Genomic DNA, 24140 nt, shown 5'->3' on the forward strand with positions numbered 1-24140 from the left:
TCTGTTTGATTCATCAGTTGAAAAAAGTTTATTTAACATTATAGGCTATTAACTTTGCGCAGTATTCAATTTACAGTTGGTAGAGAGGTAATTCTATTCTTTACGGGTTTTTGCCTATTCTCAAGTGTTATTTTTTTGATCCGAGGATGGAGAAAAATTTCGCTGCAAGAAAACAGAGAGAATATCCTTAATAATTGAATTCTTTCTCATGTGATTGAAACACTGTCTAGACTTACCGGCGTTGGAAATATTGTGTTTTCTCCTGGAATCTGGATCCCCGTCATTGGCGTCAGCTTCTTCTTCGTGCCCTTGTAAGGACTCGTCGAGGCTCCTGGACAATTGGGCAACACAAGATCGTTCCCAGGATTGCTAGTACTCGAGTTGTAGTCCAGAATGTGCGATCCCGACACTTGCAACTTGTTGCTGTGACTTATACTTTTCCAGTCCGTCAGTCCGCCGCCTTTCTTCCCGATCTGCGCCGTGATCTTGGAGTCCTTGCCAGTCAGCCAGGGTGGTCCCAGGAGAATCCTGGGACTCGTGTCGGTCTTGAGTGGATCCTGACCGATACCAAGCGAGTTTGAAACTGCATCCAACAGAATTCCCCGGTCTCTCTTCACAAGATTCGGTCGGTTAACAGTCAGTTGAATGGGAATGGGACTCTGCTTTGCCATAATAGGATTTGTGGTGGTTTTCTGGTTGCATTGGAAGGTACTCATGAGATTTGAGTGCCTCTTGTTGGAGAAATACTGCGGAATGCTGCCGGAAATGGCCAGACTGTTGATATCCATGGGAAGAGTTTGATTGGCGGGTTTCTGACAAGAAATCAAGAGTTAGAGACAAACAGATAGTAAGAATTGTATAAAGAACTACCTCATCTCCATGACTAACTATTCCATACGTTCCACGCTCTTTCTTGCCAAGATTAGCCTAAAAAGATCAATTAAATTAGACACAAGTTCTCATCGGAAACATTGTAGCCAGACTAACATCAGTTTGTAAATTCTCCATTTGCAATGACTGGAACTGAACCGGTGATCCTGGATGAATGTTTGCATCCAAATTTTGCATGTTTATCTTATCCTTGTGCGCCGACAAAACTCTGTCTTTCGATCCCAGAACATCCTTTCCCAAGTTGTTGGTGTTTATGCTGTTAGACTTGAGTTGCGACAGAAGCTTGTAATGCTGATTGCTGAAGTAGTTCTTGTACGAATTCAGGGATGCAAAGTTGTTCTCATCAGACTTCATCGGTGGCACGTCCACTGATATCTTGTTGGGCGTTGTTCCCAGTATTTGACTGGTGGTGAGGAAGGACAGACCTATTTGTCCGATTCGCTCCTTTGTCGCATTCGGCATCATCTTATTCTCCCTCGTTGTTCGATCGGATTGTTGAGTCTTTGCTTCGTCAATTGGAATGGTTTTCTTTCCCGAATTCCCCACACTTTGGATTCGCTTGAGTAGTGGATTGAGTTGAGCCTCTTGACTGAGTTTCACCTTGAGTTCCGGCAGGAATTGATCCAGAAAGTCATCTTTCGTAAAGAGATCATGTTTGAGAAGTTTTCTCGTGTCCGGACGTGACATTGTGTCCATCTGAAGGCACTGTTCTAGAAAATTTAGACTGTCTCTATTCCATTCCGGGAAGATTGAGTTGAGATTTGTGTCCTGCTCTTGCTTCATGCCCTTGAATATTGTGTTTCTCGTTATCAAGACCTGATGCCTGGCGTTGACTTTCCCCAGGACTCTGACAATCTGAAACAGCTGGTCAACATCACTCTCACCCGGGAAGAGTGGCTCTCCAGTCATCATCTCAGCATAGAGACAGCCAGTCGCCCAGATATCAACCTCCTTCCCATATCTCGGATCTCCAACCAGCAACTCAGGCGATCTGTACCATCGCGTCGCCACGTAATCCGTGAAGGTTTCATTCTCTGCGTAGGTTCTGGCGAAGCCAAAATCGCACAGCTTCACAATTCCCAGGCGAGACACCAAAACATTCTCGGGCTTTATATCTCGATGGATCACGTCGTTGGAGTGAATGAAGTCTAGCGCTCTCACAACCTGGTAAATGTACTTGCGTGCCGTGACGAAGCCTAGACCACCGGATCTGGCTTCTAGTTCTTCAAGAACCGTGTGCTCCAGATACTCAAAGACCAGGAAAAATCTCTTCTTTCGCCGAAACACTTCGATCATATTCACCAGATTTTCATGACGCAATCTCTGTAAGTATAAAAATTCAACCATTAACACACCCGATAAGACCAATATAAGGCATAGTTTTAAGGTACCTTTAGCATTCTAATTTCTCGCATTGCCATCTTCCTGACCGTGGGATCGTCCTCTGTCTCCAAGAACTTCTTAATGGCCACGTATTGACCAGATTCACGATGTCGACATCGCATGACGAGACCATAACTTCCCTCGCCGACCACCGAAATGACGTCGTATTTCTCCATCACTGTCCTTTCATGAATTCACCTACAAATGTGTAATTAGATATATAAACAGCCGTCCTTCTGACGTGAATGGCAATCCGAAAATAGACCCCAAATAAATATAGACCTAAAGGACACGCTTTTGTGGTATTTCTGCAAATACCATAGGATATGTAGACAAAGGAGTAATAATAATTCAGAACCATATTAAGTGAAAAGGTTACGCTTTCTTCTCCGTCAAATTGTACACGTTCACATTGATTTTAGTATTATTGCTCACGGAAAAATGAGAAAAATACAGTAAAGAAAAATGTCAATTCAATTGTTAAGTTATAATTACTCCTTTTTTCCTTGGAAACTATTATGAAAGTCATGTAAATTTGCAATACAAATTGTAGGGTGAAAAAGGCAGCTTTTTTTGCTTGAAGTAACACGAAATCCTCGTGTGCGCAGTAAAAAAAGGACGTTCCTTAAATACAACATTCGATTTTATTGTATCAACGCCATTTATCTAAATTGTGACTACTTTTATTCGCGAAATACGCACGAATTCCCTCCAATACGCCATTTATCACTCTGACCTTTTATTGATGTCTCTTTCACTGATTTAATGCTTAGGCAAATTCCATCAAGTCAGGCAATTCCATTCAACAGAACGCCTCTGTTTCCAAGGATTGCACAGACCTTGACCACAAACTTGAGCTTCAGTCTTTGTGATTTCAAATCCCCGGATTTTGATGTACTCAGCAAATTTTTTCATCAAACTCGTGAGTGTTTGCATGTTGAACTTCTGGGCAAATATTCGAGTTGATCTGACCACGGAGAGACTCGAGAAAGGGTTCTCGTGAAAAGGCGGCCTCATACAAAATAGCACGCAATTGAGCTGCAAAAAGTCAAGAGAGTGGCGAAAAGTTTACCTTTCCAGTGAGCTTTACCCAGACTGGGAATGGGAAAAGAGCACGACCAATTTTGGGCCTCGAGAGCATTTAAAATAATCAACACATTTTGCACGCTTTAACTTTGACATAGTTTCAGTGGCGCAAGAATTACTTTTACCTCTTCATCGCGACTATACACAAACTATTTTCCTTCATCGCGAGCATAAACAAATTGAACAGATGGTACAAATGGATAAACTTCGGGCTAAATTGATGAGCGCGACAAATGAGAAGACCTAGAAAATGCCAGAGAGAAGGAGTTGATATTTTAATTGTCCTGGGAAATCGTCAAGTCAATAACCTGTGGCATGGCAGGAATACATTACAATTTGTGCCACAGAAGCCAAGAAGAAAGAATAATCAATACAAAGTGTTGTGTGTGATGGAAAATATACACACAAATGAGTGGCAATTGTTGATTCAACAATTTATGCTGCTTAATGTTAATCACAAGTCACTGGAAATTCATTCAGATACCCAAAGACAATTGATTGATTGCAGTTTGGGTGGAATGTTAGAACAATAACGCACATTTCACGCAGTAAATCGACGTCCTGAAGCATTAATACTGTCGGTCATCATTCCACGCAAAGGAAAGCCTTCGCCGAGAACAAGGATAAAGGAACGCTCCCCATTTGTAGACGAGGACATGAAATATGCAAGCGACATGAATGAAGAACTGTCTCTATCGAGACCAAAATAAACCGCGCCATGTTCATTGTAATTTAACACGGACAAAACGACTATATTTAGCAATGTAAAACCAAATTCGTGAGGATACGATGCAAGGATACAAACTGAGTCAATCGATATTGTAAACTATCGGCCAAAAACCACCTAAACCATAGCGCTCTGCAAATTCCTACCCAAGGATTCACATATTTACAGTCGCACTTCGGGGATCATGAAAGTAATGCGACGGGCCGTCGATAGACACTCTCGGAGAGTGAATGACATTGAATTAGACCAAAGAGGGAGGCATTTGAATTTATTGCCGGAAGACAAGGCGGGAATTTAGTGCTATTGGACAAGTTGAGCGACCTCCCGTCACTCCAGGAAATTCACCCTTTCCTTCACCCGTAATTTTCCACCTCATATTTCCTGTACATTTTACTTCGGCGTATTTTTCATGCCGCAATCGCACAACCACTCTGCTATGTCATTTATTATTCAAGATCGAAGAAATGTGGTTTATACGTTGCGTTATGGGACGATTTTCACACTTTGATAGGAGCATTCGGCTAGGGACATTACTTATGCATGAGGATAGTAAGTGATTAACGTCACGGACTTCGAGTCTGGGCATAGTAACGGAAAAGTTTCCTTACTGCTAATGTTCCAAATTGTAAGATAGATTCTTATGACAAATAAATCATGATTATTTAGAAATATCATGAGAAATGATGAAAATTCTATGCAATTTAGGAATTATGGAAGATTTTTACCATTCTGAAGAGAACTTTCTATTATCGCTTTTCCTAATAGTCCAATTTAGATAAAGTTAAATTCCTCTTTAGACAGACAAACAATTAAAGTGCTTCAAGAAGTTTTACAATGAAACTAGAAATTTTTCACGTATATTTTCTATGTCTTCTCTATGCAATGCGAATTGTTACTTTCAGGAAGACCAAGTCGACAAATATTTCATGAGGAAGCAAGTTAATATTATGTATGTCTCACACGAATTGAAAATGTTGTCCCACGTTATCCAGGATCTAACCTCGAACCTCCTCGCCCAGGCAACTCCATCAATTATTCATTATTATTTTAACAAATACACTGTTCCCATGTACGAAATCCCGACAGTCTGGCGTGCGGGAGAGAAAGAAAGTATGAATATTAAATTCATAAATCACTACGAAAATATTTGACGCACGGCAGAGCGCGCCATGGATAAAAATATAACAAAAAAATAATGTCAATTCGTACATTCGATTAATTTGAATAAAAATAGATCGCAACATAAAAGAGAATTAACTATGAAGACGGTTGCGCTGGGATCGCATATTTTTGTGAAATCGATTGTCGAATATAATGTAATTTAAATGTGTTCGATAATAATAAACTTCTTGCATTTATGATTGCGAAAGGAAACGGAGAGTCGTGCTCCTTTTGTTGTGTTCAAAGAAAATGGAATCACCAAGCAAGAAATGACAATATTCGGGGTAAATAGCAACTGAACAGGAGTCAATTTGCAGAAAATGCCGTATATACAAGAAGAGGAAAAGCCAGGGAAGGAAAGACGCTGTTAAAGAACAACCTTGAGACAAATCGATCAGTTTTTCCCCAGCACGAAATTGCGTAAGAAATTGCCAATATTTACTCGCAAATATCCAGGATTTAAATCCTCCAACAGTGGCTTTTAATCCTCAGTGTTGCACTCTTTTTTTTCCACTCCAGTGCCGTTCAAAAGGGCCACAATTTTCACCCAAAAACTGCACTTCTTCGTCCTCCGACGAGTCAACAGTCGCGCGAGAGTCGCTGAAACAAACTGACTCCCTCCCAAAGCAGGTGCGAGCTTTGGCTTTTGGCAAGAGGCTCACATTGGAGGTTTGTTGAATCGCCATGGAGACGCCAGTTCGAGGAATAAAACGAAATTCTTAGTGCCTTTAAATAAACCACAGAAACCCCTTCGACTTTTCTTTGGCCGTTTGCTGTGGCGCAAGGGTTGCGAAGCTCCTTTTCGCCGTCTCATGTGTACACCTTGAATTATTTTTATGCCCAGCGGCACGGAGGAAGTTTGGCTCCTTAATAAAAAATACAGAGAGGGAAGAGCGCCATAATTGGTAGTAACAACTAATTTGAATTATTATGGGTGACGAACGAAATTCCCCACATTGCTATGCAATGATGCAAATAAAGCCTTCGAGGAAGCACCAAAACAAAATTGACGAAAAAATGTAGTGCAAAGTGAAAATTTAGCGTGAATGTCAATCAAACAATGTGTATTGTTGTGAAAATTCAGTCAGGACATCACAAAATACAAATCAATTGTCGCACTCAAAGTGTCGCTTTGGAAGTTTAATACAAAAAAAAACACTTTCGAAAGAATCTCATTGGAAATATTTTAATATTCAATCTTAATTCAGTCCCAATTTTTTCATCATAGAAAATGCCATTTTACATCATAAAAAAACTCCAAGAGAAGAAATCTTGGAATGAAGAAAATTATGCACTAAAAAGATAATTTTTGTTTCTATATTTCTATTGAATTAAAGAGTTTTCAATTCTTCTGCTTAATTCGACACAATATCCTTTTGAGGATTCACTTGAAGACTCAAAGGGAGTCTTAGAGTAATGGTTTATCCGAATTCGCGCCGCTACTGAATTCCATCAAGTGCCTTTCCCGCCGGAGAAAATGCACCACAAGGAAGTCCCCACGAATTCCCACCAACACTCTGCCAATCACACGCGACTCGTGAAGTGATCATCTGTTTTCTTCATCTCACCCTTCCCTCCGCCCCTGGGCAGCAGCCCGCGAGCAAAGAAAGAAGTTCAGGCGCGAGTGATCGTCGATCTCATTCGGCGGCTCAACACATTCATTCCCACATCGAATCAGTCGAAGATTCGCCTTCTATCCAGTCACTTCCTCTAAATCCGCCGAGAGAAATTCACATCTCTTGTGCTCATCCTTGGTGTGAATAAGGGGACTTAAGAGTGTGACAGAGAGTGCGAAAAACCGGGGAATTTACACGAAAATTCAACACAAAGTGAATCTCAAAAGAACTCTGCTTCACTGAGTGTCATAAAAATCAGTAAAAATTCATCACTATCAGACGGAAAAACGTGCCAAAATTGGACAATGTTGGAAAATGTGCTGCATATTTAGAAGTTTCGTGCGAGGAACGTGGTTGAAGTGAATTCTGTAAAACGATTTCTTTCTTTAGGTTAAAAATAGCAGGAGATATTTTCAGAGAGCTCTAAACATCAAGACACTCTCAGTGCGGGGTGTACGCTTGAGATCGAATTCAATATCCGTCAGAGAGACATACAGATATTTTTCTTCCTCTTGTGCGCCACATCAACTGGAGAAGGCGAAGTGAAAGAAAACTCCGCATATCTCTGGCTCGCATTTCGGGAAGGGAAATGAGCGCCTGAGCTCGCGCCCTATTCCTGGAAACCGCCACAGACAATGCCTCCGACTGTCGTGTCGCAACTCTCGCCGAGTGTCGCCAACTCGGCCGGCTTCTCCAAGATGCCCTCGCAGGGCTCATCGCTGCCCTACTCCTACCAGGCCTCCTCGGCGCCCTTCCAGCAGCCGCAGCACATGATGTACTACTTGATGGACGAGCCGCCGCCGCCGCCGCCCGCCTTCATGGTGAGCGCACACGATTTTCCCCAAATGCGCCAATGCACATCCATTGATGTTAATTGGTCGGCAATTTACTCATTTTCGAGGCGACCCTTCAATCGCCCATTTGGTGATTTCTGCCTTCATCAGACGCACACTCACGCGCTCAATTGTGTCAATTTTTGCCTTCTTAGCAGCGCTGCTGCGCTATTTTTAAATCACTCGCACGTTTTTATGCCCGAGTGTTGTCATTAATGAACTGTTAAATTCTTATCAGTCAATAAACTATCACAACAGTGAAGTAATATGATGGGAGTTTAGGGACAAATGATCTAGGAAGTGTGTCTAATTCAAGGCAGTTTTCGGACATCGAAGCATTTTATATGCGCATTGATTCAATTTTCTATATCAATTCGAGCTGTTTTTACTCAAATCTATTTTAATTGGTCATTTCTTGCTATTTTCAGTCCAAAACTATGTTCAAAAATCCTATATTTCTCTATATAAGATAACTGGATAAAAGATCGTCACATCAGGATTCAAAAATTAGGTTTTCTCTTAAATTGATTTTATCCCAAGATCTAGTTAAATACATTAGGAATTGACCACAAAAGCCCAACGGCACATAAGATAAGTAGAGCGAATGTTAATCAATGACTCCAATTGCTGAGAAATTGATTTCCAACCACTAAACCTTCAATTCTTCGAATTATTTATTTCCCCCCAACATTTTATGAGAAATTTACTCACTCAAATGCCCACTTATTAAACTATTTTTGAATTTTCCCCATCATTTGTGTCGTCAATGAACACACGTGTTTCCATTCATGTCTCTGAATTTCCGGTGAATATTTCAAAATATGACTTTCTAGACACGAAATTGCGTGGATAAGCTGGTCTCTATTTTTTCACACAATCAGCAATCGTCAATGCCTGCGCTGTGGAATGCTTATCCTGTGGCCCAGAATTACTCCCACAACCATCAGTCCGAGTCTCTCACGCCGCCGTCGTCGTCCTACGACCAGATCTTCGATTTGATAGACGCCCTGGGCAATTTGGACATCTCCAGCAACTTTGACAGCAAGAAGGTGCAGAAGACGCCCCCGGCGAACTACCTGTGTCACCTGTGCTTCAGGAAGGGCCACTTTATCCGCGACTGCCCGAAGGTACAATCTGTCTGCCGTCCCCTTTTGTGCTCTCTTCACGTACAATATAAAAGATAATCTCTGCAGGCCAGACCGAAAGCCGAGGGGAAGACGCCGTATCAGGGCAAGAAGAGGTGCTTCGGGGAGTACAAATGCCCCAAATGCAAGAGGAAGTGGATGTCGGGCAACTCGTGGGCCAACATGGGTCAAGAGTGCATCAAGTGCCAAGTGAACGTCTACCCGCACAAGCAGGTAAATCGCTAAAGGGATGATTTGGCGAGAGGGCGGGCGTTTTGCTCCAGAAACCTCAATTCGCAGGCGAAGAGAGAGAGAGAGAGAGAGTCTCAGAGTGTGAAATTACTGAGTGAAGTTGTTATTGTTAGGGCGAGTATTAAATTCTCTGGCATAAACTTTGTATATGTTTAGAACTTTAGAAGTTGGTCAGCATAAATATTCCGTATCATTCCCACTTATCAACATCCATAACAATGCGATTTTCATATATGCGAAAATTGTGAATTTATCGAGTAAACAAATTCCTGCTTCGCCAGCACACAAGGGCGATTATGAGGAAAGAATTAAGAAGATAGGATTAGGCAATGGGGATATTAAGCTCAGTTCAGTTCCATCAATCAATCAGCGTGCTGCTCTGCGCCAATTAATCCGCGATGTTGTGCAACGGTTGCCGAATTAAGTACACAAAGGGAGAAATCATTTGGAGCTGTGGCTCTTGCCACAGGATCTTCCACGAGGAGTGCATGGGAATGATCGCGTATGATCTGAAGTGCTTCAGGCGCCTCTCGCATGCGCAAAAGAAGGCGTGGTGGTGCGAAAACTGCCCCCCAAATCCTTGTGTTTTTAGGAATGCAACTGAATTTAAATTCCCATTGGAATAACTAAGAATCTCTGAAGAAATACGTCTTAGACGAAATTCATTACTGTACAAAGTCTTTAACATTTCGCTTTCTTTGCAGAGACCGCTTGAGAAGCCCGATGGGCTGGACGTGTCGGACCAGTCAAAGGTTCACCCCCAAATGCTCTGCGAGAAGTGCAAAACGTTGGGTTTCTACTGCCGAAAGAGAAATTGCTTTTCGGCCGTCTTCTAAAAATTAAACATCTACTTAAAGTTCTCTCAAGTTTATGTCTCAAAAAAAAACATTATTCTAAAATTCATATATGTTTCATGACGACTGAAATTAATTACATTATAATATCAGTAAAAATTAAATTTTAGTTATAGAACCAAATATATAAATCCTCGCATAAATATTGTATGAAATTGCGAAAAGTTATAATTAAAAACGTTCTGGCATTTTGTAACAATTTGTGTATCACTTCAATTACCTGTGATTGTGCTTCTTGTGCTGCGCCACTCCGGCGCTCGTGGTGAATCTGGCCTCGCAGATGGCACAGGCGAAGGGCTTCTCGCCAGTGTGGATGCGAAAGTGAACGGCGAGGTGTTTCTTCTCCCGGAATCTCTTGCTGCAAATCTGGCAGGCGAACGGGCGCTCGTCCGAGTGGATCCTCAAGTGGGACTCCAGCTTTGGCTTCGTGTAGAACCCGCGACCGCACGCGTGGCAGGAGAATCTGGGCTCCTTGTGGCGCAGTTTGTGCAGCCGAAAATTGCTGATGTTGCGAAATCTCTTGCCACAAGCCTCACAAGAGTACTTCAAGTACTCCTGATGGATGAGTTTATGCGACCTGAGGTAGCTGAAATGTCCACCACAAATGTCACAAAGCCCTGGATCGTTGGTGGGAATTCCTTTGCGAGAGTAGAACTTCCTGGTCTTCTTCCCACACTCAGGAATTGAAGTTTCTCCATTTCCAGCCATTTGGGCGCTGCTTGGAGTCTCTTGGCTGCATTCTTTGGCCCCTTCCACTCTCTCCTCATTCACAGTCAGCTCCACATGGACAGGAATTGTCCAGGAAGTACTCTTGACCTCCTCAAGACTCCTCTTCATATTCCTCATGAAACCGTTGATTCTCAGGCATTTCCTCTTGAATTTCACCACTGTCACGATCATTCCGGCGCAGATTCCACAAAGTCCCATCACCATATCGTCCTGGCTGATCTGCAAAGGAGAATCTCTTAATTTGCTGACCACAAATTCCCCCTGAAAAACCTATGCATTACTTCAATTCCTGTCGCCTCCTTTATCAACTCTTGCAACTCATTGTGGCGACTTTTCTGATCCTCATACTCAAAGATGGACTTTATCTTACAATCCTTGGCCAGACACAGACGACAAGCACTCTGCATTTTGCCAGGAACTCCTCCACAGAATCCTCTTTTGCGGTGTTTGTTTACGTTTTCTGACACGTTCAGCTGCGAGACGGATTCCAGTACATCTTTCAAAATCAATGTTTCATGAAACATGTTTCACATTGAGTATCCCCGAAATCCGATCTTCTGGGCAGAAAAAAATACTCCTTAAATTACTAAATATATATTTGAGAGTGCCTAACGATGGAATAAATGCGAACACAATGTTCATTGTTATTGGACAAAAAATTACTGCCGCGTGAAATGCTAAAATGCCGTGCAGAGTCAATATGAAGGCAAAAACCTAAGCCAGGATCTCTTTGCTGACGCTCTCCAGCGTCTCGAAGGCAAACGCCATGTCCTCATCCGTTAGCAGACGGTTCACAGTGAGACGGATACTCGCCCGAGGACACTTCTTCTCAATATGTGCCAAATACTGCGCATTAACAAGACAAAGTCCCCGAGAAATGCACTTCTCCACGATGTCAGTCAAGAGAGTGACTTCAGCCTTGCTGGACTTCTCCTGCCTGATGTACAGATGTTTCACCGGTGAGATGGGATTCCCGCGGAGAGCCAACATAGAGAGATTTTCCAATTTCCTGCGAGAAAGACAAGAGCGTTCAATTCGCAGCGTCATTGAGTAAATTTTTACTCACTTTTGCATCCTTCTGGAGCTCTCCTGAATCTCAGCGAATAACTCTGGGTGCTTGTTGAACTTATCCAGCGCACTGAGCGCTGCCTGGGTAAGTAGCGGTGGACAGGAGGCTGAGAAGCAATATCCCAAGCCTGAGAGCCTCTGATGGTCCACAATGAATGACGATCCCACGCAGAATCCACCAATTGTTCCCACTGCCCACTCGAGAGACGCCGAGATCAGGTCAATCTCGTCCTTATCCACACCCAAGTGCTCAGTCAAGCCTCTGCCTGTGGCGCCCATCGTGCCGAACGTGATACTCTCGTCCAGGAAGAATCTCAGCCGATACTTCTTGCGCATCTCCACCAATTCCGCCAGCGGACACATCTCACCCGTGTTCATGTAAATGCCCTCGGCGATGAGGAACTTGCGCGTCTTGGCGGCCTTCTTGGGGTTCTCCACATCCTTCGCGCTCTGCTCCAGCAGTTTCTCCTCCAAATCCTTCATGTCGTTGTGCCTAAAGTAGACTACAGTGCAGCGCGAAGCGTCCAGGCCTTTCTGAATGGCAAAGTTTGCCGCTTCATCCCTAAAAAAAAAACACAGAATATTGAATTACACTGCTTCGTTAACCCTTTTACCAGGTCAATTGAATGTATTCATTCAGTCTTGCTGCTTTTGGCTTTCAATGCGGGAAAATTCATTTCCCAGAGCTGTGTCAGCATTCAATTGCCAAATGAAGCTATAGTTTCCTCTTCATTCAACATTACGAGACCATGAGAAAGCGAGAGACTTCATTGCATATACTAAGCTTATTCAACAGATAAGAAAATGGCTCAATTGCTTTGATTTTGAAGGCGCGCCTGAGCCTAATAAACCATCATTTTTATCACAATCAATTGAGGAATTTGAATAAAGTCAAGCCCATGATTTTCTAATACGCACACGAAGCAAATGTCCGTCCGCTTGGCATACGCCGGAATCGCACTGGCGATGGTGGAGAAGCCGTAAGAATAGACTACAGCTTCCTCCATGTCCATGAACTGCGCCAGCTTCTCCTCCAGGTCCAGATGCACGTCCACGGTGCCGTAGAAGCCTCTGGGACCGCAAGAGCCCACGCCGTACTTCTTCAGGCTCCGAATGGCATCCTCCTGGATGTCCTCATCCTCCAGCAATCCCAGGTAATTGTGAGTGCCCAGATTCAGACAATCCCGCCCATCCACGGTGATCCTCTTGCCCACACGGCCAGTGACGAGGCGCGGAGACAGTGCCGGATGATCCAGCGGTGTGTCTCCGACCAGAGGCTCAGGCGTCCAGTTGGCGATCAGGGCTGCCTTCTGCTCAGCCGAGAGGTTCCTGGACTTCTCGTTGCTCTTGTTCTTGTGCAGAATTAGCCAAATAACAAGGATCACGAGAGCCGCTTGCAGTGACAGGGCGAAGAAGGAGGCCTAAAATGACGACATCTGATAGAGAAATCGCCCTCGCGGCCCGCGCCAATTCACCAGGAATCTCACCTTGTGGAAGATATCAAGAATCTCATACACGATGTGTGGCAAAGTGCCCATTGTATCGGGTTTTCGTTAAAACTACAACAGAAAACACTCTTTTCACTTTGTAGATCTGTTCTTTAGCCTCTCAAGGATCTTTTTGCATAGTTTTGAGGACTCTTTGGAGTGAAAATCCTTGATTTTCTGATGATTTTCACAGAATCTCGAGCACACCCGCAAACTATGAATCACACGACTAAATAATCGCCAAAAATTGACAAACTGTCAAAATACACTGCAAAAAAACGTAGATTTTTGAATATCATCGACAAATAACTGAATAATTCCTTTATTCCCTCCTCTTTTCAGGGCTCAATCGAATTTGGCATACACGAAGGCCGTCCTGGCCGGTAGATAGGCCTGGATGAAGTTCCTCCTTCCGGCGTAGCCTTCGGGCGTCGACAAGTGATCCACCTTCGCGTCCACGCGATTGTGGCCGCCAAAGAGCGGATCATCCGTGTTCAGGACTATCTTGTACCTTCCCGCCACATCTACGGCCAGCCTGTAATCGGTGAAGCTCTTCGAAGGGTGGAAGTTGAAGGCGAAGAGCAGCCCGGCGCGTTCGAACACAATCACCTTGTCGTCCTCGTGCTTCCAGCTCACGTACGCCGGATGGCTGGAGAGCCAGTTGTAGCGCAGCTCTAGGATGTTCATGGCACGGTCGAATTCATTGAGGAACTTGTACTTTAGCATTTCATCGTCCACCAGGTGCCACTGGCGCCTGGCGTAGTGATAGGAGTCGTTGTTGCCCACGCGCGGGAAATCCAGCCACTCGGGATGGCCGAATTCGTTGCCCATGAAGTTAAGATAAGCCTCGCCACCGAGCGAGTGCGTGATCAGCCTGATCATCTTGTGCAGCGCCACGCCGCGATCGATGATGAGCGACGATCCAGACATGGTGGACATGTGCGTGTACATCTCCTTGTCCATCAGCCAGAAGGCCAGCGTTTTGTCGCCAACCAGTGCCTGATCGTGAGATTCTGCATACGCCACGGTCTTCTCCATCCACCGGCGATTCGTCAGGGTGTGCACGAGGTTGCCTGCAAGAAGATGGTGGATTGTCAGAGTTGCTGAGGACACTGGAATGCATTAACTTACCCATGTTCCAGTCATCGTCGCGCTTCTCCTTAAGATACTCAATCCATTTGTCAGGAATCGCCATTCCCAGGCGGTAATCGAATCCAACACCACCCTCAGACACTGGCCGACAGAGCGTGGGCATCCCGGAAACGTCCTGAAATGGATAAAAATCAAGATCATTTCTAGTTTCTAGCTTTTTAGTTTCGGAGTGTGTTTTTGGTAAATATCAAGAAATCAGGATTTCTTTTATGCCTCAATCAAGCAACAAACTCACCTCGGCTATTGTGGTAATCTCCTTGTCCAGATTGTGCAGTATCTCATTGGCCACAGCGAGATACACCAGAGCGTCCGTGTCGACGTTGAGGCCAAAGTACTCATTGTAGTCCCCACTGAAGCCCTCCCCGACGCCCCTCGAGTGGTACAGCATGGACGTGACGCCGTCGAATCTGTAGCCATCAAAGTTGTACTCATCGTGCCACCAGCGGAGGTTGGAGATGAGGAAGCGCATCACCTCGTACTCCGTGTAGTTGAACAGGCGACTGTCCCACAGCGGATGCTCACCGCGCGCGCCGTCGTGGAAGAAGCACGTGTTGGTGCCGTCGAACCTGTTCAGGCCGTCCGCCACGTTCTTGCTCGCGTGGGAATGCACAACGTCCAGCAGGACGTACAGGCCCGCCTTGTGCGCCATGTCGATCATGTACTTGAGCTCATCTGGCGTGCCGTAGCGACTGGAGGCGGCGAAGAAGCTGGTCACCTGATAGCCGAAGCTGGCATAGTACGCGTGCTCCATGATGGCCATCACCTGGATGGCGTTGTAGCCCTGCCGCACGATCCTGGGAATGATTTTATCGCCGAACTCCCTGTACTTTCCCACGCCCAGCTCCTCCGTGGCGATGCCCACGTGGCACTCGTAGATGCGCATGGAGTTGGGCTTCGCGGGACGGCTATAGCGGAACATGTACTTCTCATGCGGTGGCGGATGCCACAGGTATTGCTTGTAGTTCGTGCCCTGGTTGGCCTCCTTGGGCGGCTGCACCACGTACTTCGCCCACGGCGACAGTCTGTCCACCAGTGTGCCATCCCGCGTGCGCACGATCACTTTGATCTCCGACAGGTGTCGGATGGCACACGAGCCGTCCTCCTTCGGCGGAATCGTCAGCTCCCACTTGCCGAATTCCAGCTTCGTGTACGGCGTCGCCTCCCATTGCCACCCATCTGTAAAGAGAGCAATGTCGTGATTGGCAACAGCAGACAGCTGATAACGTAGACGCCAAAATACTCACTAAAGTCACCCGTGAGGAAGACTTCTTGCGCCCCCGGCGCCCACTCTCGCGCCACAACCGCATTGTCCGGCTGGACGTGTATCCCGAAGTACTTGTAGGCCTGCGAGAAGCCATCCACGCCGCCATCCTCATTCTTGGCTATCTTGTCCAGCCAGTCCTTGATCACGCCGTGTCTGTCGAGTGGAAAAACAGCACTGATAAAGTTCACTTCCATGGCGCGACGAGTTGGAAATCAACTCCATAATTCGACCTTGGCGTGACATTGACCGACCGCGTTCGCCACTCAGCACGCATCTTTCGCCCACCAAGTGCACTCTGAGGGCTCTGGCCGAGAGGCCCTCGATCACTCGCTCACCTGCGTCTCAACTCCCGCTCGTGCAGCCTCAAGTAGCCGTCGATGGAGAAGAGCTTGTCCATCTCCGGCACCGCAATCTTCATGGGATCCATGGCACTCACGCAGAACCGCTCACGCAACACTCAGTGCAGAAGAGAGACGCTTCTGGATGGCCAACTCATGCACTCTCCCCAAGATCACCCCAGAGCAAGTCTGACTCGAGACTGACGATTTTGCGCACACTTGGCGATGCCGTAACATTCTTCTTCTCTCCTTCTCTCGCTTCCTCCTTCGCTTTATCGCCTCCTGTCGCTATCGCTGATGCTTCGGACAAACACAAAAGCGAGTGAGAGTCGATTTGGCGGCCAATTAAAATGTTTTTATGGCATGATATGCCAATTAGCCTAATCTCTTGAGGGTGTTTGAGTGCAGTTTTAGCTTAGAAGTTCACTGATAACACGCTACAATTAGACAATGAATCAAATATAGAACAGACTGAATATTGAGAGCTCTCAGAATTCGAGACGTTATGCTAAAGCATGTCCACTGATTTTCTCTAGTGAATCAAAGCTAGACCTCAAATTGGTTCCCATCTGGTAAAAAGGCTTCGCCTTATCCAATTGCAAATTCAACGTTACACAAACAACTTTTAAAAGAAAAGAAACCATTTCAATAAATCCTCTGAATCTGTGTGATTGATCAATAATATTTTGTATTTATATTAATTCACATTTCTTTCAAGCTCATTCCATTTCCTAGGGAAAATAAGGAAAATGGAAAGCAGTTTGCATGGTGAATTTTCATTCATTGGAATTCTCTCCAAATACACAGCAACTTTGCGTGATTTCGACAAAACAATCTCTTTAGTGTTCACTTACCTGCAATCCACTGGATTCTTCTCAAATTACCACATATTTCCCCAATAATTCGCTGTGCAAAATCCTCCGATTTGCGGTGTTTTGACAACTCACGTGCACTTTCAAGGTCAATCGCACTTCCCCTCCTTTGGGTGTTTTTGGGGGCCATTTTGGGTGCTTTTGCACCTCAGCACGCGCTCGCGGTGAACTTCACGCGGCTGTCGGTGAAAAAGAGTGTCGCAGGAAAAACAGAGAAAAAGTGGGTTTCTTCAGCTGAAAAGTAGCTTTTCCAACGCTTCTACACTCTTGGTGCGGACACGAGGATTCCATCATGAGTGCTATCTTCCGGCTTCCGAAACTCCTTGGGCGGGGCACGGCGAAGAAGGTGGGTTTTGGTGGGGGAGAAGGCAGATAACCTCGTTATGTAATAGTTTTTCTGGGTCTCGGCAAGTGCGGGGGCGCGCTTTCCGGGAAGCCGGGCGCGATGATGTTGATAATTGATGTGTTTCCTGCAGGCGCGACTGCTGGGCGGCGCCTCGAGGGAACTTCATGGCAGCGTGAACAGAGACGCGGAGGCGAAAGTGAGCTCCTCGGCGATTTCCAAGGAGTATCCGGTGGTGGATCACACCTACGACGCAGTGGTTGTGGGCGCCGGCGGCGCGGGATTGCGAGCGGCCTTCGGCCTGGTGGCGGAGGGCTTCAAGACGGCCGTGGTGACGAAGCTCTTCCCCACGCGGAGCCACACGATCGCCGCGCAGGGCGGAATCAACGCGGCGCTGGGCAACATGGAGGAGGACAACTGGAAGTGGCACATGTACGACACGGTGAAGGGCTCAGACTGGCTGGGCGACCAGGATGCCATTCACTACATGACCAGAGAGGCGCCGAAGGCCGTCATTGAGCTGGAGAACTACGGAATGCCGTTCTCGCGGACGCCGGACGGCAAGATTTACCAGCGCGCCTTCGGTGGACAGAGTCTGAAGTTCGGCAAGGGCGGCCAGGCGCACAGGTGTTGCGCCGTGGCGGACAGGACGGGCCACTCGCTCCTGCACACGCTCTACGGCCAGTCGCTGAGCTACGACTGCAACTACTTCGTGGAGTACTTCGCCCTGGATCTGCTGATGGAGAACGGCGAGTGCTGCGGCGTGATCGCGCTGTGCCTGGAGGATGGCACCATTCACCGCTTCCGCGCCAAGAACACCGTGCTGGCCACCGGCGGCTACGGGCGCGCCTACTTCTCCTGCACGTCGGCGCACACGTGCACGGGCGACGGCACGGCCATGGTGGCGCGCATGGGGCTCCCGTCGCAGGACCTGGAGTTCGTGCAGTTCCACCCCACGGGCATCTACGGCGCCGGCTGCCTCATCACCGAGGGCTGCCGCGGTGAGGGCGGCTACCTGGTGAACTCCGAGGGCGAGCGCTTCATGGAGCGCTACGCGCCGGTGGCCAAGGATCTGGCCTCGCGCGACGTCGTGTCGCGCTCCATGACCATCGAGATACGCGAGGGGCGCGGCGTGGGCCCGGACAAGGACCACGTGTACCTGCAGCTGCACCACCTGCCGCCGGAGCAGCTGGCGGCGCGCCTGCCCGGCATCTCGGAGACGGCCATGATCTTCGCCGGCGTGGACGTGACGCGGGAGCCCATTCCAGTCATCCCCACGGTGCACTACAACATGGGTGGCGTGCCCACGAACTACAAGGGTCAAGTGCTCACGTCGGACGGCAACGGCAATGATAAGGCGAGTTGAACTCTGTAGATTTAGCTCAAATCTCCGCACATTTGTGGGAAATCTCGAATGAAATCACTCTGCAATCGAGCGTCATATTAATTCATAATATGACGGCGAAAACTAGGATTTCATTTGTAATATTTCAGTCGTAAATCTTAGAGAAACGCTTAAAAATCCGATTTGTTCTTTCCACTTTCATTCTAATCTCACTCTTTATCGCGCTTCACTCTTAACAAGAGCGATTAAATAAGGATTAATTTGCAATGATTCTCGTCTATCTTATCTCAAGAATGCGACCCAATTAACGACACTTCATCCCGTTGTCTTCCAGATCGTTCCTGGCTTGTACGCCGCCGGTGAATCTGGCTGCTCGTCGGTGCACGGCGCCAATAGGCTGGGCGCCAACTCGCTGCTGGATCTGGTGGTGTTTGGCCGAGCGTGCGCCAAGACGATAGCCGCTGAGAATCGACCGGGCGACCGAGTTCCGGACCTCAAGGCGGTGAGTAGCGTCGAATGTACTTGAATTCCCCAACTAAACGTCACTCATTGTCCTTGCCCAGAGCGCTGGAGAGTTTTCCGTGGCGAATCTGGATGAACTGAGGCACGCGAATGGCGCGATTCCGACGGCGACGCTGCGACTGCAGATGCAGAAGACGATGCACACACACGCGGCGGTGTTCCGGGAGGCCGAGACGCTCCAGGCGGGCGTGGAGAAGATGAAGGATGTGTACAAGTCCTTTAAGGATGTGAAAGTGTTCGACAGCTCGCTGATTTGGAATTCTGATCTCGTGGAGACGCTGGAGTTGCAGAATTTACTGCTGAATGCGCAGATGACAATCGTGGCGGCAGAGAACAGGAAGGAATCTCGCGGTGCTCATGCCAGGGAGGATTTCAAGACGCGCATCGACGAATACGTGAGTGAAAATTGAAGTCGCTTGGCGAAGATGCAGAATCACAGTCCTTTTCTCCCTTGCAGGATTACAGCAAACCCCTCGAAGGGCAGCAGAAGAAGCCCCTGGAGGAACACTGGCGCAAGCACACGCTCACGTGGTGCGATCCGGAGACGGGAAAGGTGACCATCAAGTACCGTGGCGTAATTGACAACACGCTGAGCTCCGAGTGCGACTCCGTTCCGCCTGCCATTCGCTCCTATTAAGAGTCGGTGGTGTTATTATTTCGTTTTCACACAAGAGTTTCTTAGTATTTATCATGAATTGAACTATGTAAATTGTCCCCAACGAGTCCCCAACACGCAGCGAGTATTTAATTAAAGAGGAACGGGTACTTAATTGTGTGTTTTGGCGGAATTGTAATTCTTGTGTTCGATTAATTGGCAATTTTTGAAAATTTTCACCTGTGAAAATGCTTATAAATTGATTTGAAATAGAGAATATTTCTTAAAAAGCGTTTTTCTTGTAATTGTTGAGGACTTTTCTCAGAACTTTTATTGGTGAAAAACTGTGAAGGAATTTGAATGTAAACATAGAATTTGTGGCAGTGAAAAATTCATCGACGCGTCAGCCATGTTTGTTCTAGTACTTTGCCGAGGCTATAAAAGCACGAAGCGCTTTTCCCTTGTCTTTCACTCCTTATTGGGATACTGCAGTTGGTGTTATCTCTGTGCAATGGCTTAATTTTATTACCTGGAAGTGGTTTTTGTGACCGCAAAGTGTTGGAAAATGTACCGCAAGAAACAGGATATCCAAGAAACGTGAAATCCATACTAAAATTACATGACTTCTGGGGTTTTTACGGCTTTTAAAGTCACGGAAGGCCAAAGCGATGGAGAAATGGCGCATAATCTAAAATTAAATGTGATTATACCAAATGTATGAAGACTTCTGCGTAATCTGGATGCTGTGCAACTGATTTGAGGCGCTTATCAACTGATTTTTGCAGTGGAATATCGTGTCTAAAGATCCAAAGAATATAATTTGACGCCTCGTGGTTTGCCAAAATGGACGCCATTCTGTCAAAATTGTATGGTATATTATCTTCTGAGAAGAACGCTACTTCAGGTAAGGAAATCCTGCACTGTTTGATTTCTTGAAAATGCAGTATTTTTCATTTTTTTCAGAATTGCCTGACCAAATGCTAACCAGCTCGCTTCATTGGCACCATATTCAGGAGTTAGAAGCAACTCAGAGATTAACATTTCTGCAATCCTTCAAGTGAAGGCATTTATCTGGCGTTTCGCCACTTTATCTGCGCTTCGCATAACTAGAGATGCATTCAATTACTTTCCGGCTCGAAATTACCATAATTGGTTCGAAGTTCTTCGGCTTCTGGATTTCACAGGAGAAGAAAAGGGACAGGGGGGATTAACAATTATGGTTGATTTCTGATTATTTGAAAATTTCACATTGGAAAATGCGAGAGGAAATACGTATCAATATAATTGACTTTTTAAAGTTAAAGATCTAACTAAGTTCCGGCTCGAAGGACCAAAATTATATTAATCAGAAGAAGAGGGAACATGTTTATTAACTATTTGTAAGATAAAATATATTTATCTTACATTACTGTTACTTGGTGGTAACCAAACATTTTAATGATCAGGAATAATTGGCAGAGCAAATGATTAGTAATAATGTTTGCTATTTTGGTGAACTTAACCTAATCTTACTGTTACTTGGTAACAAAAGTTTAAATTGATCAGGAATAATTGGCAGAGCAAATGATTAGTAATAATGTTTACTATTTTGGTGAACTTAATCTTAGTGTTACTTGGTAACAAAAGTTTAAATTGATCAGGAATAATTGGCAGAGCAAATGATTAGTAATAATGTTTACTATTTTAGTAAACTTAACTTAACCTTACTGTTACTTGGTAACAAACTTTCTAATGATCAGGAATAATTGGCAGAGCATTTTATTAGTAATAACGTTGATGCAAATTATTTTGGTAATCGTAACTTGAATGTTACAAATTTAATCTAATTGCCGCTACAACCAATTCTTGTCTTGACCTTAATTGGGTCATTGAGAAATTGACTTCGACTAATCTTACAAGACTAGCAATGTTATTTTGTAAGTGAAAATTGTAAATGTGAATTGTACACAGAATATAAATCACGAAGAATATAAGATTGTATTTTACTTAAGATCATCAACATCAGAGAATGAATTGCTGAATGATAGATTGATGCTTCCGGATGATCTTTCTTTTCAGATAAGCCGAATGGCTGGAATTTGAGAAATGGAAGTTGGGCAGGATATTGAATGATACCTTGTTGATCAACGCATTTTTATCTCCGATTCTTCTCGAGTTTTTCTCGAACACAAATCAATGATAATTATGCGTATATAAAAAAAAATGCAATTTCTCAGTTAATTCATTTATAACTTGTTGTTTGTAGTTCTAATACAAGTTCAATTTGGTAGAGATCAGGACTCTGACTGTCTGATCGAAGGCTCCACAAACGGCTAATCCGATCAAGTCTGTACACCAGTCAAAGCAGTGAACAGGCTGGGAAGAGATCACTGACGAGCAGAGCATCTGCAGATTCCCTTCGACGCCAGCCTCCGTGCCGTCAGGCAAAGGCTTCGTTCTCTTGTCCGGATACTCACTGTAAAGGTGAACGCAAAGATCAGCAAAAAATTAATCTAGCAGAGATTCAGGACTCACTAATGCCACAGCCTGATCGATCCGCTGCCGCCGCATGAGACAAAGACGTCGCGGTTCTGCGGCAGATGCTTCACCGTCCAAACGGTGCTCTTGGCGCCACTGATGGTGCCACAGCTGCCCAGAGATCGTCCGGCGTCCTTCTCAACGACACACGCGAAGCCCTTCTTGGGATGCTGCGTCCTTACATCGTACACGAACAGACCGCCCTCCAGTGTCGTCACAGCTAGTTTGTTCATCTCGATGTCATTCCGATCGAACTCCACTCCGCAAACTCCGTTCCCGAGATTCGTCTCCCAACGCTGGAGCATCTTCCGGAGATCTATCATCTTGAGGTCTCCATTGTCATATCCCGCCACCACACATCTGTCGCTGTTGTTGAAGGAGTTCCCAAAGGCCACGGCCCAGCAATCTCTGCCCCCAGAATCTGAATTCCCGGACACACAAGCCACTGGTGAGTCTTTCTGCCGCGTATCCCAGACTTTCACGCTTCCGTCACGGCTTCCAGTTACGATTTCCGGGGCACCACAATTCACCTGAGCCCCACCGATGGCGTCCAAGCTGTTGATGATGCTCGAGTGTGCCTTCACGGCATACAGAGGGCTTTCCGGACGTTCCACGTCCAGCACTGAGAGATTCCCGGCAAAGTCCCCAACAGCCACGTGATTGTTGCGAATACGAGAGGCGCCGAACGAACAGCACTTGAGAGACTTGTCCTGGCTGATCTCATGTCTCAGCTGCAGTGTGTTCTCCTCCAATTCGTACACTTGCAGAACTCCTGAGCCCTGTGGCCTCGAGCCGGCGACGACAAACTTTGCCGTCCGTGGAATCCATTTCACATCGAAGACGGAGTAATTGACAGACTGGGATAGGAACTCCACTATCTGGGGCTTGTCCATTGCATTCGGTGAACAGGATGGAAGGATTCCGCACCGAATGTTTGATCAATTTCCTCAATTGTTATGAAAAAGCGCCAGAATCAAAACAAAAACATTGGCAGTGAAATTGTGACAGTTATTCTAGTACTTTTTTCATTAACATTTCAGCCTGTTTTGATTGTCAAATTGCGTGTTTACTCTGCAGAGTTTTCCGCAAAAATCCAGTGAATTTCATCATTTTTCCCCTGATTTCTCAACCAATATACTTATAAGTACTTTAATTTGGTCTACCATCGTTGTGCAAAGGGATTTTGCACTGAATATACCAAAATCAAGGTGAGAAAGAGAGCGTCTTTATACGCAAAATGACTTGCACTTTTTTCATTGCCTAAAACTCCTCCCTTTTTGCCACTTTGCAGACAAGCAAGAGTCTCTGGAGGACGCTGGGAAGGCCGTGAACTGCCCCCATGATGCCACAGGAGTCGAAGAGAGAGCGCAAGGGGGCTCAGGTATGCAGATTGAGGAGAAGGAAGAGTTTGCTGAAGACTCAGCAGAGAGTCTCCCTCTTGCAGGCCCCGCTGTCGCCCTGCCCCATTCCGGACATCAGTGACGACGAGCTGGTCTCCATCTCCGTGCGAGACCTCAACAGGACGCTGAAGCTGCGCGGATTGACGCGCGAGGAGATCGTGCGGATGAAACAGCGGCGGCGGACGCTGAAGAATCGCGGCTACGCTGCCAGCTGTCGGATCAAGAGGATTGAGCAGAAGGATGAACTGGAGACGGAGAAGTCGCAGGAGTGGAACGACATGGAGATCATGCAGGAGAACAACAGGAAGATCAGAGAGGACGTCGAGACGTGGAAGAACAAGTTCGAGGCTCTGCGGAAGTTTGCCATCGCCCAGAAAATTCCTCTGCCGCCGGAATTGGACTCTCTATGAGTAGATAAAGTTGGTTTAGTGGGAACAGGGATATTGCTTAAGGTAGGATAATTGAGTTTTGACGTACTTTCCTTCTATAAATAGCCTACTTTAGTTTTAAGGTGATTATACTGTAATTTTTCCTAGTGAATTCAATGAATATCAGGATATTTTCGGTTTTTTACTCATTCT

The 24140-nt window shown here is 45.9% G+C and overlaps 8 protein-coding genes and 1 long non-coding RNA gene across 12 annotated transcripts; 4 read left to right on the forward strand and 5 right to left on the reverse strand.

Annotated features, from left to right (window-relative positions):
* Window positions 1-17: 17 nt before the first annotated feature.
* On the reverse strand, window positions 18-10248 carry LOC132256307 (cyclin-dependent kinase-like 3). 2 transcript variants are annotated; one of them, XM_059752647.1, is made up of 6 exons: window positions 10148-10248; window positions 2283-2472; window positions 988-2214; window positions 871-927; window positions 237-812; window positions 18-162 (listed from the first exon to the last, which is right to left on the reverse strand). In XM_059752647.1, exons 2-6 carry the CDS (start codon window positions 2448-2450, stop codon window positions 121-123), a joined length of 2070 nt encoding a protein of 689 aa, XP_059608630.1. In that variant the 5' UTR covers window positions 2451-2472; window positions 10148-10248; the 3' UTR covers window positions 18-120. The 2 variants fall into 2 exon arrangements, with proteins under 2 accessions (XP_059608630.1, XP_059608629.1); XM_059752646.1 differs by lacking the exon at window positions 10148-10248 and adding an exon at window positions 5691-5816.
* On the forward strand, window positions 6868-9921 carry LOC132256311 (zinc finger CCHC domain-containing protein 24-like). 2 transcript variants are annotated; one of them, XR_009468215.1, is made up of 4 exons: window positions 6868-7685; window positions 8579-8824; window positions 8891-9629; window positions 9778-9850. XR_009468215.1 is itself a non-coding variant. In XM_059752651.1 (4 exons), the coding sequence occupies exons 1-4, from the start codon at window positions 7500-7502 to the stop codon at window positions 9907-9909; spliced, it is 729 nt and encodes a 242-aa protein (XP_059608634.1). In that variant the 5' UTR covers window positions 6868-7499; the 3' UTR covers window positions 9910-9921. The 2 variants fall into 2 exon arrangements, 1 of the variants encoding a protein (XP_059608634.1); XM_059752651.1 differs by having other exon boundaries at window positions 8891-9055; window positions 9778-9921.
* LOC132256310 (zinc finger protein 431-like) lies at window positions 10130-11180 on the reverse strand. The gene is made up of 2 exons (XM_059752650.1): window positions 10938-11180; window positions 10130-10875 (listed from the first exon to the last, which is right to left on the reverse strand). The coding sequence occupies exons 1-2, from the start codon at window positions 11178-11180 to the stop codon at window positions 10144-10146; spliced, it is 975 nt and encodes a 324-aa protein (XP_059608633.1). The 3' UTR covers window positions 10130-10143.
* A 61-nt stretch (window positions 11181-11241) lies between these two features.
* Window positions 11242-13421, reverse strand: LOC132256309 (serine palmitoyltransferase 1). Its single transcript, XM_059752649.1, has 4 exons — window positions 13212-13421; window positions 12643-13145; window positions 11723-12286; window positions 11242-11665 (listed from the first exon to the last, which is right to left on the reverse strand). The coding sequence occupies exons 1-4, from the start codon at window positions 13260-13262 to the stop codon at window positions 11371-11373; spliced, it is 1413 nt and encodes a 470-aa protein (XP_059608632.1). The 5' UTR covers window positions 13263-13421; the 3' UTR covers window positions 11242-11370.
* A 96-nt stretch (window positions 13422-13517) lies between these two features.
* On the reverse strand, window positions 13518-16946 carry LOC132256306 (1,4-alpha-glucan-branching enzyme). The gene is made up of 6 exons (XM_059752644.1): window positions 16820-16946; window positions 15963-16265; window positions 15608-15780; window positions 14599-15539; window positions 14343-14478; window positions 13518-14284 (listed from the first exon to the last, which is right to left on the reverse strand). Exons 2-6 carry the CDS (start codon window positions 16052-16054, stop codon window positions 13557-13559), a joined length of 2070 nt encoding a protein of 689 aa, XP_059608627.1. The 5' UTR covers window positions 16055-16265; window positions 16820-16946; the 3' UTR covers window positions 13518-13556.
* A 71-nt stretch (window positions 16947-17017) lies between these two features.
* On the forward strand, window positions 17018-19933 carry LOC132256308 (succinate dehydrogenase [ubiquinone] flavoprotein subunit, mitochondrial). The gene is made up of 5 exons (XM_059752648.1): window positions 17018-17183; window positions 17314-18537; window positions 18860-19027; window positions 19089-19442; window positions 19505-19933. Exons 1-5 carry the CDS (start codon window positions 17130-17132, stop codon window positions 19682-19684), a joined length of 1980 nt encoding a protein of 659 aa, XP_059608631.1. The 5' UTR covers window positions 17018-17129; the 3' UTR covers window positions 19685-19933.
* Window positions 19934-20095: 162 nt separating this feature from the next.
* On the forward strand, window positions 20096-21615 carry LOC132256284 (uncharacterized). Its single transcript, XR_009468214.1, has 2 exons — window positions 20096-20546; window positions 20606-21615. It is a non-coding gene; the product is annotated as an uncharacterized LOC132256284 (long non-coding RNA).
* Window positions 21616-21858: 243 nt separating this feature from the next.
* On the reverse strand, window positions 21859-23107 carry LOC132255465 (dynein axonemal assembly factor 10). Its single transcript, XM_059751517.1, has 2 exons — window positions 22157-23107; window positions 21859-22097 (listed from the first exon to the last, which is right to left on the reverse strand). Exons 1-2 carry the CDS (start codon window positions 23050-23052, stop codon window positions 21890-21892), a joined length of 1104 nt encoding a protein of 367 aa, XP_059607500.1. The 5' UTR covers window positions 23053-23107; the 3' UTR covers window positions 21859-21889.
* Window positions 23108-23183: 76 nt separating this feature from the next.
* LOC132255466 (transcription factor MafK) lies at window positions 23184-24118 on the forward strand. 2 transcript variants are annotated; one of them, XM_059751518.1, is made up of 3 exons: window positions 23184-23367; window positions 23451-23540; window positions 23586-24118. In XM_059751518.1, the coding sequence occupies exons 2-3, from the start codon at window positions 23499-23501 to the stop codon at window positions 23967-23969; spliced, it is 426 nt and encodes a 141-aa protein (XP_059607501.1). In that variant the 5' UTR covers window positions 23184-23367; window positions 23451-23498; the 3' UTR covers window positions 23970-24118. The 2 variants fall into 2 exon arrangements, with proteins under 2 accessions (XP_059607501.1, XP_059607502.1); XM_059751519.1 differs by having other exon boundaries at window positions 23604-24118.
* Window positions 24119-24140: the final 22 nt, after the last annotated feature.

The sequence above is a fragment of the Phlebotomus argentipes genome, unplaced genomic scaffold (assembly GCF_947086385.1).
Source record: "Phlebotomus argentipes unplaced genomic scaffold, Phlebotomus argentipes genome assembly contig_5, whole genome shotgun sequence".
In the NCBI taxonomy this organism is placed as follows: domain Eukaryota; kingdom Metazoa; phylum Arthropoda; class Insecta; order Diptera; family Psychodidae; genus Phlebotomus; species Phlebotomus argentipes.

Excerpts from the sequence above, each read along its gene's own strand:
- LOC132256309 (XM_059752649.1), bottom strand. The coding sequence starts at position 13,262 with ATGGGCACTTTGCCACACATCGTGTATGAGATTCTTGATATCTTCCAC. Across the intron at positions 12,287-12,642 it reads CGGACGGACATTTGCTTCGT|GGATGAAGCGGCAAACTTTG; the intron begins GTGCGTATTAGA and ends TTTTTTTTTTAG. Across the intron at positions 11,666-11,722 it reads AGCTCCAGAAGGATGCAAAA|GAAATTGGAAAATCTCTCTA; the intron begins GTGAGTAAAAAT and ends TCTTTCTCGCAG.
- LOC132256306 (XM_059752644.1), bottom strand. The coding sequence starts at position 16,054 with ATGGATCCCATGAAGATTGCGGTGCCGGAGATGGACAAGCTCTTCTCC. Across the intron at positions 15,540-15,607 it reads CTTCCTCACGGGTGACTTTA|ATGGGTGGCAATGGGAGGCG; the intron begins GTGAGTATTTTG and ends CTCTCTTTACAG. Across the intron at positions 14,285-14,342 it reads CGACGATGACTGGAACATGG|GCAACCTCGTGCACACCCTG; the intron begins GTAAGTTAATGC and ends ATCTTCTTGCAG.
- LOC132256307 (XM_059752647.1), bottom strand. The coding sequence starts at position 2,450 with ATGGAGAAATACGACGTCATTTCGGTGGTCGGCGAGGGAAGTTATGGT. Across the intron at positions 813-870 it reads TAGTTAGTCATGGAGATGAG|AAACCCGCCAATCAAACTCT; the intron begins GTAGTTCTTTAT and ends ATTTCTTGTCAG. Across the intron at positions 163-236 it reads ACACAATATTTCCAACGCCG|CGAAATTTTTCTCCATCCTC; the intron begins GTAAGTCTAGAC and ends GTTTTCTTGCAG.
- LOC132256308 (XM_059752648.1), top strand. The coding sequence starts at position 17,130 with ATGAGTGCTATCTTCCGGCTTCCGAAACTCCTTGGGCGGGGCACGGCG. Across the intron at positions 17,184-17,313 it reads GGCGGGGCACGGCGAAGAAG|GCGCGACTGCTGGGCGGCGC; the intron begins GTGGGTTTTGGT and ends TGTTTCCTGCAG. Across the intron at positions 18,538-18,859 it reads ACGGCAACGGCAATGATAAG|ATCGTTCCTGGCTTGTACGC; the intron begins GCGAGTTGAACT and ends GTTGTCTTCCAG.
- LOC132256310 (XM_059752650.1), bottom strand. The coding sequence starts at position 11,180 with ATGTTTCATGAAACATTGATTTTGAAAGATGTACTGGAATCCGTCTCG. Across the intron at positions 10,876-10,937 it reads AGGAGGCGACAGGAATTGAA|ATCAGCCAGGACGATATGGT; the intron begins GTAATGCATAGG and ends TCTCCTTTGCAG.
- LOC132255466 (XM_059751518.1), top strand. The coding sequence starts at position 23,499 with ATGATGCCACAGGAGTCGAAGAGAGAGCGCAAGGGGGCTCAG. Across the intron at positions 23,541-23,585 it reads GAGAGCGCAAGGGGGCTCAG|AGAGTCTCCCTCTTGCAGGC; the intron begins GTATGCAGATTG and ends AAGACTCAGCAG.
- LOC132255465 (XM_059751517.1), bottom strand. The coding sequence starts at position 23,052 with ATGGACAAGCCCCAGATAGTGGAGTTCCTATCCCAGTCTGTCAATTAC. Across the intron at positions 22,098-22,156 it reads TCGATCAGGCTGTGGCATTA|TGAGTATCCGGACAAGAGAA; the intron begins GTGAGTCCTGAA and ends TCACCTTTACAG.
- LOC132256311 (XM_059752651.1), top strand. The coding sequence starts at position 7,500 with ATGCCTCCGACTGTCGTGTCGCAACTCTCGCCGAGTGTCGCCAACTCG. Across the intron at positions 8,825-8,890 it reads TTATCCGCGACTGCCCGAAG|GCCAGACCGAAAGCCGAGGG; the intron begins GTACAATCTGTC and ends TAATCTCTGCAG. Across the intron at positions 9,056-9,777 it reads ACGTCTACCCGCACAAGCAG|AGACCGCTTGAGAAGCCCGA; the intron begins GTAAATCGCTAA and ends CTTTCTTTGCAG.